We start from the raw sequence: 13,011 nt of genomic DNA, 5'->3' as shown, positions 1-13,011 counted from the left end.
CCAGGCGCCCCGATGTCATAATCTTAAATGGATAAACTTAGTGTAGGAGCTCTTTATGTTTAAAGAACCTTTACTTCATACTGAAATTGTTTCAATTTCACCACATCAGTATTTTTGCTGATGCTTCATTGCTTTTTTTTTTTTTTGCTTTAAGATAAATCTAAGGGAAGATTAATCATTTTTAAGACAACACCAAGACATGACATATATAAGAATGCCTATAAAGCTAAATACATATATCCCAGATATACAGCGAGTTTTGACATATGTCATCATCATATAGAGCTTTTACTACTGTGATGTCTTATAAATCCTTTATTTATTTATTTATTTATTTATTTATTTATTTATTTATTTATTTATTTATACTAAAAGAATGCCTTTATTTTTATTTTAGTGTGTGCCATATTTAATTGCTATGGGAACAGACCCGGAACCAGCTATGAGGAACAAGGCTGATCAGCAACTTGTGGAAATAGACAAAAAATATGCTGGATTTATTCATGTATGTGTTTTTAAATTGTATAACCTTAATTTAAACGTCTTTCTTTGGTATACCATTTCCTTGATAAACGTCCTGCCCCTATTCATACTAGAATAAAATATTTTGTTTAGTATTTACTTGTAAACATGCAACTAGGCTTGTTTAGAAGTATTTACTTCTAAACAAGAGGTGTTTGTTTAAGATTAACTCTTAAGATTGAGCTAGGGGTGACAGTCCAGCAAACATGCTGGACTCAAAATAAGGATGCGTGGGTTCTAATCCCTAACTGTGTGAGCTTGGCAGTAATAGTTCTTCTGATTCTTGATTTTTTCTTGCATAAAATGAGGGAGTTGCAATAGATGATCTCTGATATTCTTTCCAGCACTTGTGTTCTGTGATTTTATTATTTTAAATAAGAAAGCCAAACACTGGAGTTAAGCTTCTGATTCTAATGCTCAAAGTATATTTTTAATTTGACTCTTAATTAATTTCCATGTCAAAAATAAGGCTTTTATTGATTTCAGATGAAAGCAGTGGCTGGTATGAAGATGTCTTACCAGGTACAACAGGCAATCAACACTTGCCTAAAAGATCCTGTAAGGGGTTTCAGACAAGATGAGTCTTCTAGTGCTTTGTGTTCACACCTTTACTCCATGATCCGTGGAAACCGCCAACACAGACGGGCCTTTCTAATTTCTTTACTCAACCTCTTTGATGACACAGCTGTAAGCATAAAAAACTTATTATTTTAAGAAAATAAATGTTCTATAAATTTTATGCCTGAAGTAGTCACCATTTTGAAAATATTACCATTTTAGTAAATAATAATGACTGTATTAAATATGTGTTTCTTTACATTTTCTGTAGTAATTATAAGGTATATAGTCAAATTTGGAGGGGAAATTTTACATGAGTATAAATACAGTGAGGGATAAAATATAATTGTGTCTCCATACCGAGTGTCTTATAAACTTTGATAACATTTCCTTTAAGCATAACTTTAAATAAGCTGTATCACTAAGCTATCACTTTGCAGGGGAGATAGGTTACTTCAATAAATAAGGTGAAATTTCACTTATCTCTGTCACACCCAAATATTGTTAGAAAAACTGTTGTAGGTTTTTGACTGCTGGGATCCTTATTTGTTAAACTTGACTTCCTTAATGAAGAGCCCATTTTTGTGTAATTACAATTTTGATCCTTTGGGTTATTGCACAAATTGCATTGGCCAGGTCCGTAAGCCAAGAAAAGAGAATGTCCTGTTCTTTAAGTTTACCTCTTGATTTATTCATTCATTTTACACAAATATTTATTCAGCACTTGCCATGTGTGGTAGTCATTGTGCTAAGAGGAAGATAAAATAGTAGATAGGACAGATGTAGTATCTACCCACATAGAGCTTATCAGTTAGCTTATGTGTGTGTGAAGTTTTGAAAAGAACAAAAGAAGGAGTTTGTGGGGTTTTTTGTATTTTAGTCACTTAAAAGTTGACTTTGTTATTATCCCAAAACCAGAATTTTTTTCAATAAAATAAAATTTAAATTGCCAGAATGTAGATACCTTACTAGACCTCTTCTTTTTGAGTGCTACATGAAATTTTTTGATATGTGATCTAGCAAATAAATATTACAAGGATCTATTTCAGAAATACTTGGAATATAATTTAATCGTCATCATCACCACCACCATCATCATATCATCATCAGTATTAAGTTTTCATTGTGTATGGGGCATCATGGTGGGAATGGAAATGGTATGATATGGTAGTCTTGCCCTCACTGATCTTACCTCCCTCCAGTTGTGGCGATAGGACACAATATAAAGGAAGTAAATATAGTTAAGGTTAGCATATTCTGCGTGCCAGGTAGTTTGTGCTGTTGATACTGCTCTCGTCCTTATCTCGTCTCCTGAGCTTCATTCCTGTGTGGTTTTATTGGCCTGCTGACTGTCATTAGCTCAGTGTTCTGTCATCCCAGCATGCACAGTACTAAGCTGGTAATTCAGCTGTCGTAACGCAGTGCTGTCTCCTGATTGTTTCCAACAAACGATGTCAGAGGAGGAACAAATCACTGAAGGCCTGAGAGATTAGATGAGATAGAGCTACTGCTTAAGCCAGGGGTAAAAACGTAATAAAGGTACAAAGATAAGAATGTGTGGGAAGTAATGAATAGATTGTTATTTGACTGGAGCAGAAGGGTCATAATGAGGCATGGTTTATGAAGGATCTTGTAGACAATGACAAACCAAAAAAAAAAAAATTTTTTTGAATAAAGTGATGAGGACAAGTGCCAAAGAGCATTTTAGGAACATGGATTTTTTCGCGTTGTGTTCACACTGGAGGTAACAAGGGATCTATTATGATGACAGTAGGAAAGAAAAGTGTTGTGAAGAAGTAATAAATTAAATGAGGCTGTGTGAGAATTGTAAAAGGATAACTGGAATATTTTTGTCCTGAGCACCTGAGAAAATAAAAGGATTGTTGAAAAGGAGTTGAGAAGGACATAGAGGAGTAGTCAAAGAGGTAGGAAGAGAAAACTAAGAAAGAAGAAGATTTGAGGAAGGAAAAGATGGAGAATAATGTCCAGTGCTACTCAGAAGTCAAGGAGAATAAGATATTTTAAAAAAAGAAATGGGGCGAGATTAGATGGCAGCAGTCAAGCAGTGAGGGACACAAGGTTGATTGTGATTAAGAGTGGTGAGGAAGACATGGAAGGAGCAGCTCTAGAGTATTCTTTTAAGAAATTTGATTTTTAAAAGGAAAGAGCAATATAGGACTTTTTATGACCAAAGTTGAAGAATTTCAGAGTTATAAAGTTTTATTCAGAGTAGTCCTGAACATTTTCAGTTTTAGGAGATATATATATAGATATATATATATATATATATAAATTAGTATTAAAACTAATAGACAAGGTGGAGTTCTATGTGTGCATTTCCCCAACTTTAACACGTAGGTGTTGATACATATTTAAAAATTAAAAATAGAGTGCTAGCAAGTTTATTGCATCTGTCCTATGGAGTTTTGTTGTTGCTGATGCCGCCGTTGGGTTTTGCGTTGTTTGCATGGCAGGATAGGTAAGATGGAAGGAGGGAGTGTGTTTTGATTGTCGTATTTTCTCTTTCCTTTTTTTTTTTTTTCCTGAGCTGTGTTTTAAAGGAATTTAAATATTAATGTGCTTTTCTGTCTGTATTCATTCTGTATGATTATGAAATGCTGGAAGTCTCTGTTTCTTCTTTTTAAAGCAAACAACTAGTAGTAACCATAACGTTTGCCTTAAATTTTGCCTCCCTCAGAGTTTTTAATATTGTGAGATTATGTTATGGCCCTGTCAGAACGACTCATACTCTGAGTTTTGAATATGTACGAAATGGACAAATGTTTTTTGAATACATGAACTTTGATTTTTTTTAACCCACATGTTAGTACTATGATTACTGCTTATTTTTGAGGGCAGAATAGTAACTGTGTGTAACTGATCTCCATATGGGTTAAACTCTTAGAAGCACAATGACAAATCATTATGAATTCATATGTATACTTTCTGATGTGGTATGGATTTATCATAAAGATTCCATATACTCTATAAGAAAATTTCAGGGAATTCCACTTCGGTGCACTGAAAAATTTCACCTCTTCCCTTCTTGAGGTCCATGGTATAAGTCATCTCTGAAAATGGGTATAAGATTATTTTATAAAATCCATTTCTGTTCCCCCCATCCCTTTTTCTTACCTTCCTCCCCTGCTCTCTCCCTCCCTCCCTTACCCTTCTCTTTCTGAACCACTGAGGTGAAAGTGCCCTCTAATATTTTTTCTAAAAAGGCCTTTTGGATGAATTTCTAGATTATCCACTAAACGTGTACCTTTTTTTAAAATTTACAGAAAACAGAAGTGAATATGCTCTTGTATATAGCAGACAATCTAGCCTGTTTTCCATACCAGACACAGGAAGAGCCGTTGTTTATAATGCATCATATAGACATAACACTCTCAGTTTCTGGTAGTAACCTACTGCAGTCATTCAAGGAGGTAAGTTACACACATTACTATTCTTAATGCATCCGTCAAAGTGCAGGCATGCTATTCTCACTGTTTTGTTTCCATTGTTCTTTTTTTTTCTTTTCACAGGTAAAGTCTTTCTAAATGAATTTATTGAAATCTGGGCAGTGCTTGAATTGGGGAGAAGAAGTGGGTTGCCATTTCATTTCTGTTAAGAAAGACCTAAAACCATTCCATTCCAGATCATTTAAGTAGAAATATATACACACACATATACATATTTATATATGGATTATTCTTTTGATAAGCCATCCCACTTCTTTTTTTCTCTTAATTTAAGCACTGATCTTAAGTGTTTGGTGTCCATTCATATATTCATTTAAACCCCATTTTAAAGCACCTTGCTATCTATAAATCTGGTAATGCTGTAGATCACAATAGTATACTTGAAGAGATATAAATAGCTTACTTATAGGGAAAAACTAAATGTATAATACTGTTAATTTCCGTATCCCTGAACACCAGCATCATAATGGAACTGGCATATTTTGTGCCCAGAATCTTTCCCGACTTTATTATAAACCTTATGTCTTCTCTTATGGTTTTTTAGGAGGAAATGTAATTGGTTTCATTGTAGTAGCACCTGGTATAGCACTTGAACACCTAGTAGGCCCTCAGTAAATTATTTAAAAATTATTTGGAATATTTTCATGTGCCTGATGATACAAGTAGATCTCATTTTATAAAACTTTGTGCTCAGAACTCCCCCTGATCACACTAGTAAATCAGGAAATTGTTATAACACCCAAGGGTTGGAATTATAGAGGTAGCTAAACCCTTGCTGCTTGAAGTGTGCACTGGGACCCAGCAGCACTGGCCTCACTTGAGATCTTGTTAGAACAACAGAACCTCAGGTCCCACCCTGGACCTGCTGAAACAGTCTTCATTTTTAACAGAATCCCTAGGTGCCCCTTAAAGTTTGAGAAGTTAGTAATTTCCCAGAAACTTTAGTCATCATGTTATCTTATTTTATTTCACTTACTGTTATGGATATACTTGTAAATGTTTCTCCTGTTTTATTTCTTCTTTAACAATAATAATTGCTTTGTAATCTGGTATTTTCCCTCTCTTAAATCCAGCTGACTTTATTTCTTTTTAAGAGCTAACAGTTTCATAAAGTACCAAAAACAAAAAACAAAACCCACGGAATTTAATTTAGGAAAAGTTGCATATTGTTGAAAGTTCTTAAAAGGGAGAGTTTGATAGAAGTTGGGGTGTTGAAACCTATTGTATTCTCTCGGTTAAATTATATTTAACACTTTTTTTTTTTTTTTTTTTTTAATAATCTCTTTGCCCGATGGGCTCAAACTCATGACCCTGAGATCAAGAGTCACATGCTCTACTGACTGAGCCAGCCAGGCACTTAAATTAAGCGCCCTTACTTAAATTATAATTACTGTTTTTCCTCTAGAGTGGCTTACCTATGTATCAAATCAACACTTTTGTAACTAATTTATCTTTCATCTCTGTCCTATAACAGAATTGTTTCCCTTTGATATTTGAGAAGGGCTTTTGGGGAGCGGGGCACCAGAGCAGTGGATTATGTATGATTTTGTTTAGTCTTGGAACCTAATTGTTGTTTATGGAAAGTCAGAATATTAATTTTTTTGAAGCTTGTGAATAGAGCATAATTATTTATTAGTGGTATTTTGTTACTATTTTTCCTTTTTTCTCCCCCCAGTCAATGGTAAAAGACAAAAGGAAAGAGAGAAAATCATCACCTAGTAAAGAAAATGAGTCAAGTGAGAGTGAAGAAGAAGTTTCCAGGCCTCGGAAGTCACGGAAACGTGTAGATTCAGATTCAGATTCAGATTCAGAAGATGATATAAATTCAGTGATGAAATGTTTGCCAGAAAATTCAGCTCCTTTAATTGAATTTGCAAATGTCTCGCAGGGTATTTTATTGCTTCTGATGTTAAAACAACATTTGAAGAATCTCTGTGGATTTTCTGATAGGTAAGGTTACATAAGCAGTGAGAGAAAAAACTTTGTTCAAATTATAAAGAAATATGAAACCCATTTTTGATTGCATGTTTACTTTCATATTAAAAATGTTCCTTTTAAAAGAAGGACTTTGTTCCTTTTTGTTGCTATATAGTATTTTGTTGTGTAATATACCGCAATTTGTTTGCTCTTTTATTGAAGAGAGGAAAAACATTCCCTAGTTGCATTATAAATGAAAGGACTTACTTTGTTGATTTCCTTAAATAGGTCTTATTAGAGAATTAGGCTAATCTTAAGTTGCAAATTAAAGTTTTTAAAGAGCTATGAATAAAGAATAGATGCAGACCAACGAGGCTGAGCTCCAATAGAACCCAAATGGTCTGTAATGTACTCTACAAAGGAAGAGGTAGGAAAGTGCTGTTTGTTGTGAATGCCCCATAATTTTACCCATGATTAGTCACTATAGGTAACTTTTTTCTGCTGTATGAAACTTTGGTCATTTTTCATATTCATGAAAACCTTACATGAGGAATCAAAGTCAAATGTTCTTAGGGGACAGATCATGAAACAGAGTAAAGTAGATTTGGTATAAATTTACTGGCAAACTGGAAAGAGAATGTTTTATTTAAAGGGCTCAGGTATTACTCAGACATTCATCAGTTTGTTACCATGGAAGAGGGTGGGCATGATGTGGCCAGGAGCTTCCACTTTTTCAAGAGAAGCTAGATAATCCAGGTTTTAATGAGAAATATCTTGATGTTAAATGTTGGCAACTAGTTCAAAATAACATAAAAACCTGTAAGGTCTTAGAGCGATGCTAGGGAGTTGAGAAGATTTTTAAGCAAGAGTTATTAATAATATGAAACAGGTTTGTAAACATTCTGGCTGCTGTGTAGAGGATGAGTAGTTGGAAGGCAAGGAAGTAGGAGGTAAACCAGTATTTATATTGAAACTATTCTATAGTCACGATCATGGTATTCAAAAACAGACATGAGAAATTATTTTCATTTAAATGATGCCTCTGTTCAAGACAAATACTGATGGAAACAAGAGGATATTATTCTTTTTAATCTTTGCCTTTATGTCTTTACTTCCTTTTTTAAAATTATATTTATTTTTGTGTAGAAGTTCACTGTTTGAAATCTGTGTGACAAAAAGTTTAATTAGTAAATGACGTTTAACTACAATATAAATACCTGAAAAACTTTTTTTTAAAAAATTTTAACTACAATATAAATACCTGAAATTTTAAACTAGTTTTAAAACTAGTTTTTTTAAAATTTAATTTAAATTTAATTTTTTAATTTAATTTATAAATTAAATAAAATAATAAATAGTAAATATGTTTTTATATATATAAATAATAAATTAAATAATTTAAATTATAAATTAAATAAAATAATAAAATAAAAAATAAATTAAATTTAATTTTTTTTAAATTTAAAACTAAAATTTTAACTACAATATAAATACCTGAAAAACTTTTTTTTTAATTATATTTATTTTTGTGTAGAAGTTCACTGTTTGAAATCTGTGTGACAAAAAGTTTAATTAGTAAATGACGTTTAACTACAATATAAATACCTGAAAAACTTTTAAAGTTAATGACTTTGTTTTCCCAAAACAGTAAAATTCAGAAATACTCTCCATCTGAATCTGCAAAAGTATATGATAAAGCGATAAACCGAAAAACAGGAGTTCATTTTCATCCCAAACAAACACTGGACTTCCTGCGGAGTGATATGGCCAATTCCAAAATCACTGAGGATGTGAAGAGGAGTATAGTAAAACAGTATCTAGATGTGAGTAGTAAAACCAAAATCTATTTCCTTCTAATAATACTGTCAATTCTTTAGGGAGAGATAGCTCTCTCCCTTACATGGAAACTTCATGAACTATCAGGATTACGTTTCTCTATGTGGTTTTAATGAGTTACTTGAAGCTTGCCTTTCCCATTTCACCCATTGCATCATGTTTTGTCTTAGAAAATACCAGCCCACCACTCATTTTATTTTAGTGAGAATGAGAGTTTTTAGGCATATTTCAGGAAAAAGCCATGCCCACATATGTATTTTTTTTTAATTCAGATTACATGGTTTATAGTTCATAAAAGCAAAAATCAGGAAAAGTCATCCTCCTGCCCTCCTCAGCCATTCTGTTGCTTTCCTTCCTGACAACCACTATTACTGCTTTTTCATGTTATTCTTAAAGAAGCATAATACAGATGTATATGCTTGTGTATATCTTACATATATACTCAGCAAGTATGTGAGAGTGTGTGTGTATAAACTGTGCTTTTTAAATGTCTTTAAGAATAGGCAAATTCATAGAGACAAAAAATGGAATAGAGGTTACCAGGAGCTGGGGAGAGGAAGGAATGGGGAGCTGTTGTTTTAATAGGTACAGAATGAGTTTCTGTTTGAGATGATAAAGAAGTTTTGGAAATGATGGTGATGATTACCCAACATTGTGAATATACTTAATGGCAATGAATCAAACACTTTAAAATCATTAGAATGGTAAGTTTTATGTATATTTTACCACAGGAAAGTTTTATGTTTAAAAACATGGGTTTTTTTTGAGATTGTCCATAAAAAATAAATATTTTTTATTTTATTCTATTTAAAGCAACTAGCTGAACATAACTAATAATATTTTTGACCAAGAATGAAACCCACAGAGGGGTACCTGGTGGCTCAGTCAGTTAAGCATCCGACTCTTGGTTACAGCTCACATCATGATCTCCCTGTCAGGAGATAGAGCCTCACTTTGGCATTCTGATCCCTGCTCAGTGGGGAGTCTGCTTCCCCTCTCCCCTCCCTTTCTCCTCCTGCCCCCCATCCCCCGCTCATGCACTCTCTCTGTCTCCCTCCCTCCCTCCCTCTCTCTCTTGCTCTCTAAAAATAAATAATTTTTTAAAAATAATTAAACTACAGTGTTTTTCATATTATTCATTGACTGCAGACCTTATACTCTAAAGCTGAAAATTATTTTAGTTCTCTTTTTAAGTTCTTTAACATCCTTTTCTTCTTGTATCTTCTTATTTTGGCAGAGGGCAAAGGGGGTAGAGAACTTGACAGATGTCTGTCAGTAATTATTTTTAATCTGGTTGCTTGATGACTTGGATTAGGGTCAACAAACTCCAACTTATGAGTCAAATCTGGCCCCTGCTGCCTGTTTATTTTTTTTTTAATTTTTCCCTACGGCCCATTTAAATAAAGTTTTATTGAAACAGCCATGCCCATCCATTTATGTATTGTCTCTAGCTGCTTTCACACTATGATGGCAGAGTTATGTCGTTATGACAGAAACCATATGGCCTGCAAAGCTGAAAGCACTTACTGTCTGGCTCTTTATAGGAAATATTTGCCAGGCCCTATCTTGGACAATAGCTAAAATCTGTTTAGCTACTAAACTAGTACCCACACGCGACTACTGCCTAGAAAACATTTAGGAAAAAAATTAAACAGGAAACATTCAGGGATTTAGCAGTCTTCTTTAAGATTATTTATTTAACTCTAAATTCATATCTGGTTTTTGTAGTTCAAACTTCTCATGGAACATCTGGACCCTGATGAAGAGGAGGAAGAAGGGGAGGTGTCAGCTAGTACAAATGCTCGGAACAAAGCAATTACCTCGCTGCTTGGAGGAGGCAGCCCTAAAAATAATGCAGCAGCAGAGACAGAAGATGATGAAAGTGATGGGGAGGATAGAGGAGGAGGCACTTCAGGGGTGAGGCGGAGGAGGAGTCAACGTATTTCGCAGCGTATTACGTAAAATGATTTTTATGTGCTTATATATGTCAGTCTATTAAATGTACACCAAGTAATGTAATACTTATGAGAGAAAACATTTTGTAGATAGAGATTCTCTACTTAACCATTTATACATCCTTTTGTAGAAAGTTTAACATAAAAGACAATAAAAAAGAAAAAAACAGAAATGAGACTTATCCAGCATAAAGGGTTATTAATTTTTCTTTGGATTGTATTAATGTGTGTTATCCTTTTTTATTGTTGCTAAGTTTTATGTAGCTTTATGGTTCATATGTATATATAATTTTATATATCAATAAGAGTAAAGACACGGGTACAAATTAAGAGTTATATGGTTTTACAAGTATATGTTAACCCCTTGGCGCTGGCGGTCACGGTGCGTCTCATTGCCGGCAATGGAAGTGTGCTGGGAAATCCCAACTCCCGGCGTCAAGGGATTAAAAGCAATAAAAACAAAAATTTCACTAAAATTCTTTTGTGTAACACTTCGTCTTTTTTCCCCCCCCCAATATTTTAGTCATTGAGAAGGTCAAAACGAAATTCAGACTCTACGGAGTTGGCAGCACAGATGAATGAAAGTGTTGACGTCATGGATGTCATCGCTATTTGCTGTCCAAAGTACAAAGATCGACCACAAATTGCAAGAGTAGTACAGAAAACCAGCAATGGCTTCAGTGTTCAGTGGATGGCAGGCTCCTACAGTGGCTCCTGGACTGAGGCTAAGCGCCGTGATGGCCGCAAACTGGTGCCTTGGGTAGACACTATTAAAGAGTCAGACATTATTTACAAAAAAATTGCTCTAACGAGTGCTAATAAGCTGACTAATAAAGTTGTTCAGACTTTACGATCCCTGTATGCCGCCAAGGATGGGACTTCCAGCTAATGAATTTGTACATGCAGCCAAATTTACAGGAATTTTTTTAAAAGGCAGAAAAACTTGAAATATCAACATTCTGGCAAAAAAAAAAAATCAGTTTTATGAAGAGTAAGAATGGAACCTGGGATGCAGGAACAAAAGAAGGAAATGTTGGGCAAACATTTTTGTGGGAGCTCCCTTCGCTGTTGTGCAGCAGAAACAGATTCTCAGTTCATTTTTACTCCCACTGTATTATAGTTTAACAAAAATTGTTTATATCTTGGAAAAAAAACTTTCTGTTTAAAAAATAAACAAGTGAATGTTGGAAATTAGTCTGTTAATGTTCTTAATAAAGTGTTCTTGGAGTTTAACCTAGCAGCGGATGGCTTTCTTTAGCTTAGCCCAGTTTCCAGGGAAGCATTGTTTTTTCCAGGCTGTAAAATGGCAGAATCTCCTGGATATATAATTTATTCTGTTGAAAAAAAAAAAAGCATGCAGTATCTATGACCTATCTGCAGAAGGAGTTTTTGTAAATGTAGATTTTGATGTATTAGGTCACCCTGAAAACAATACAAGAAAAGGGATCCCCAGGCAATCTGGTGGAGCGAATACTGCAATAAATTTTTTTACTTCTCTTTGTTACTTGTCTGTTTCCATTTGAATTTCTTATTGTAAAGATCTGTTTAAATCCATTTATATTATTTTGCAGTCTTTTATGTAAAATTTATTATATCACTGGTTTTCAAAGCAGAACATAAAATATTGTTTATACAGTTTGTATAGGCTGACTTCTGAATAATTGGTATCTATTATTTTCATTCCCATAAGAGGGTGTAAACAATTAACTCCAGGGTTTTATTGTATCCTGCAATATTTAGTATTAACTATATATGATTTAGCACTGTGCCAAACACATTTTCAAGAGTACATTTTGATATAAAAAGAAACTATAGTTTATTCCTTGTATGCTTCAATTTCTTTCTAGTGATGTCATGATGGTAATATTTATTTTTTAAACCTCGGGTAAAGGTAACAATCATGCTATTTTGGGAAACTAGCATTTTTCTTAGTTAAAATTATGCCGTGTGTTATTTTAGAGATAGAATTGAGTATGACACTTCGTAATTACATTACATTTTTCACAAGTTATTTTTTAATGCGGAAAAAGGAGTAATTTTACTAGTTGAGATGTTTATTCATTTTCTATTCTAAACATTTTATACCTCGTTGGGGAGTGGTTATTTGTTACTACGAATGGGGAAAGTTGGGTATTTAATCATTTGATCTGCATAGTTGATGCTCAGAAATAGTAATGCCTAAAATTACAGGGGAGAAGGTCTGTTTCAAATTTAAATCTTTAAACAATGTGTACTTATTTTTAAGTTCGTTTTTAAAAGTTGACCTCTTTAGAATGTTAAGTTTTATGAAATTGGCCAATAAATGAAAATACTCAATTTGTGAGGAAGAGTGACATTGCCACAAAATACCTTTTTGTGATCGTCTATTAAACCACAATGAAAATAACTCTTCAGGATCTATTTCCTATGTGGAATTCTTTCAGAACATTTTCTTGAAGGAAATGTTTTCCCACTCTTCTTCTTCCACTTAATTGCCTGTTTCTACTTCCTTTTTACTGTGAACTCTGTAGAACAAAACTAGATTGGGTTTCCCCCCCCTTGGAGTATGTTTAATCAGCAAAGGACTTGAGGTACCTTATGAAAACGACAGTGATTTACCAAAAAGAGTAAAATACTAATAATTAGAAAAAATGTAAGAATATAAGGTTCAGCCTGTAGAGTACTAAGGAATAAAGATGTGGTTTTTAAAAAAAAAAAAAGCCAATTTTGAATGCTATGAGCCTGACAATCAATCATGCGTGCTATTATTTAATTCT

At 33.6% G+C, this 13,011-nt stretch overlaps 1 protein-coding gene across 2 annotated transcripts in view; it reads left to right on the top strand.

The window, feature by feature from the left end:
• The window catches only part of NIPBL (NIPBL cohesin loading factor), a 188,505-nt gene extending 176,746 nt beyond the window's left edge, over nucleotides 1–11,759 (top strand). The window contains exons 41-47 of one of the 2 annotated variants that reach the window (XM_045787277.2): nucleotides 398–505; nucleotides 1,009–1,209; nucleotides 4,365–4,511; nucleotides 6,223–6,497; nucleotides 8,113–8,287; nucleotides 10,029–10,217; nucleotides 10,779–11,759. In XM_045787277.2, coding sequence (XP_045643233.1) covers nucleotides 398–505; nucleotides 1,009–1,209; nucleotides 4,365–4,511; nucleotides 6,223–6,497; nucleotides 8,113–8,287; nucleotides 10,029–10,217; nucleotides 10,779–11,144 — 1,461 coding nt within the window. In that variant the 3' untranslated portion in view covers nucleotides 11,145–11,759. Of the gene's footprint in view, nucleotides 1–397; nucleotides 506–1,008; nucleotides 1,210–4,364; nucleotides 4,512–6,222; nucleotides 6,498–8,112; nucleotides 8,288–10,028; nucleotides 10,259–10,778 lie in introns of both variants that reach the window. The other variant, XM_045787278.2, reaches the window with a different exon arrangement.
• The last annotated feature ends 1,252 nt before the right edge of the window (nucleotides 11,760–13,011 follow it).

Source organism: Ursus americanus, chromosome 15 (genome assembly GCF_024610735.1).
Source record: "Ursus americanus isolate L20-20 chromosome 15, mUrsAme1.1.p, whole genome shotgun sequence".
Taxonomy (NCBI): domain Eukaryota; kingdom Metazoa; phylum Chordata; class Mammalia; order Carnivora; family Ursidae; genus Ursus; species Ursus americanus.
The sequence above is the reverse complement of the archived record's forward strand: the minus strand, read 5'-3'. Positions and strand labels throughout refer to the sequence as shown.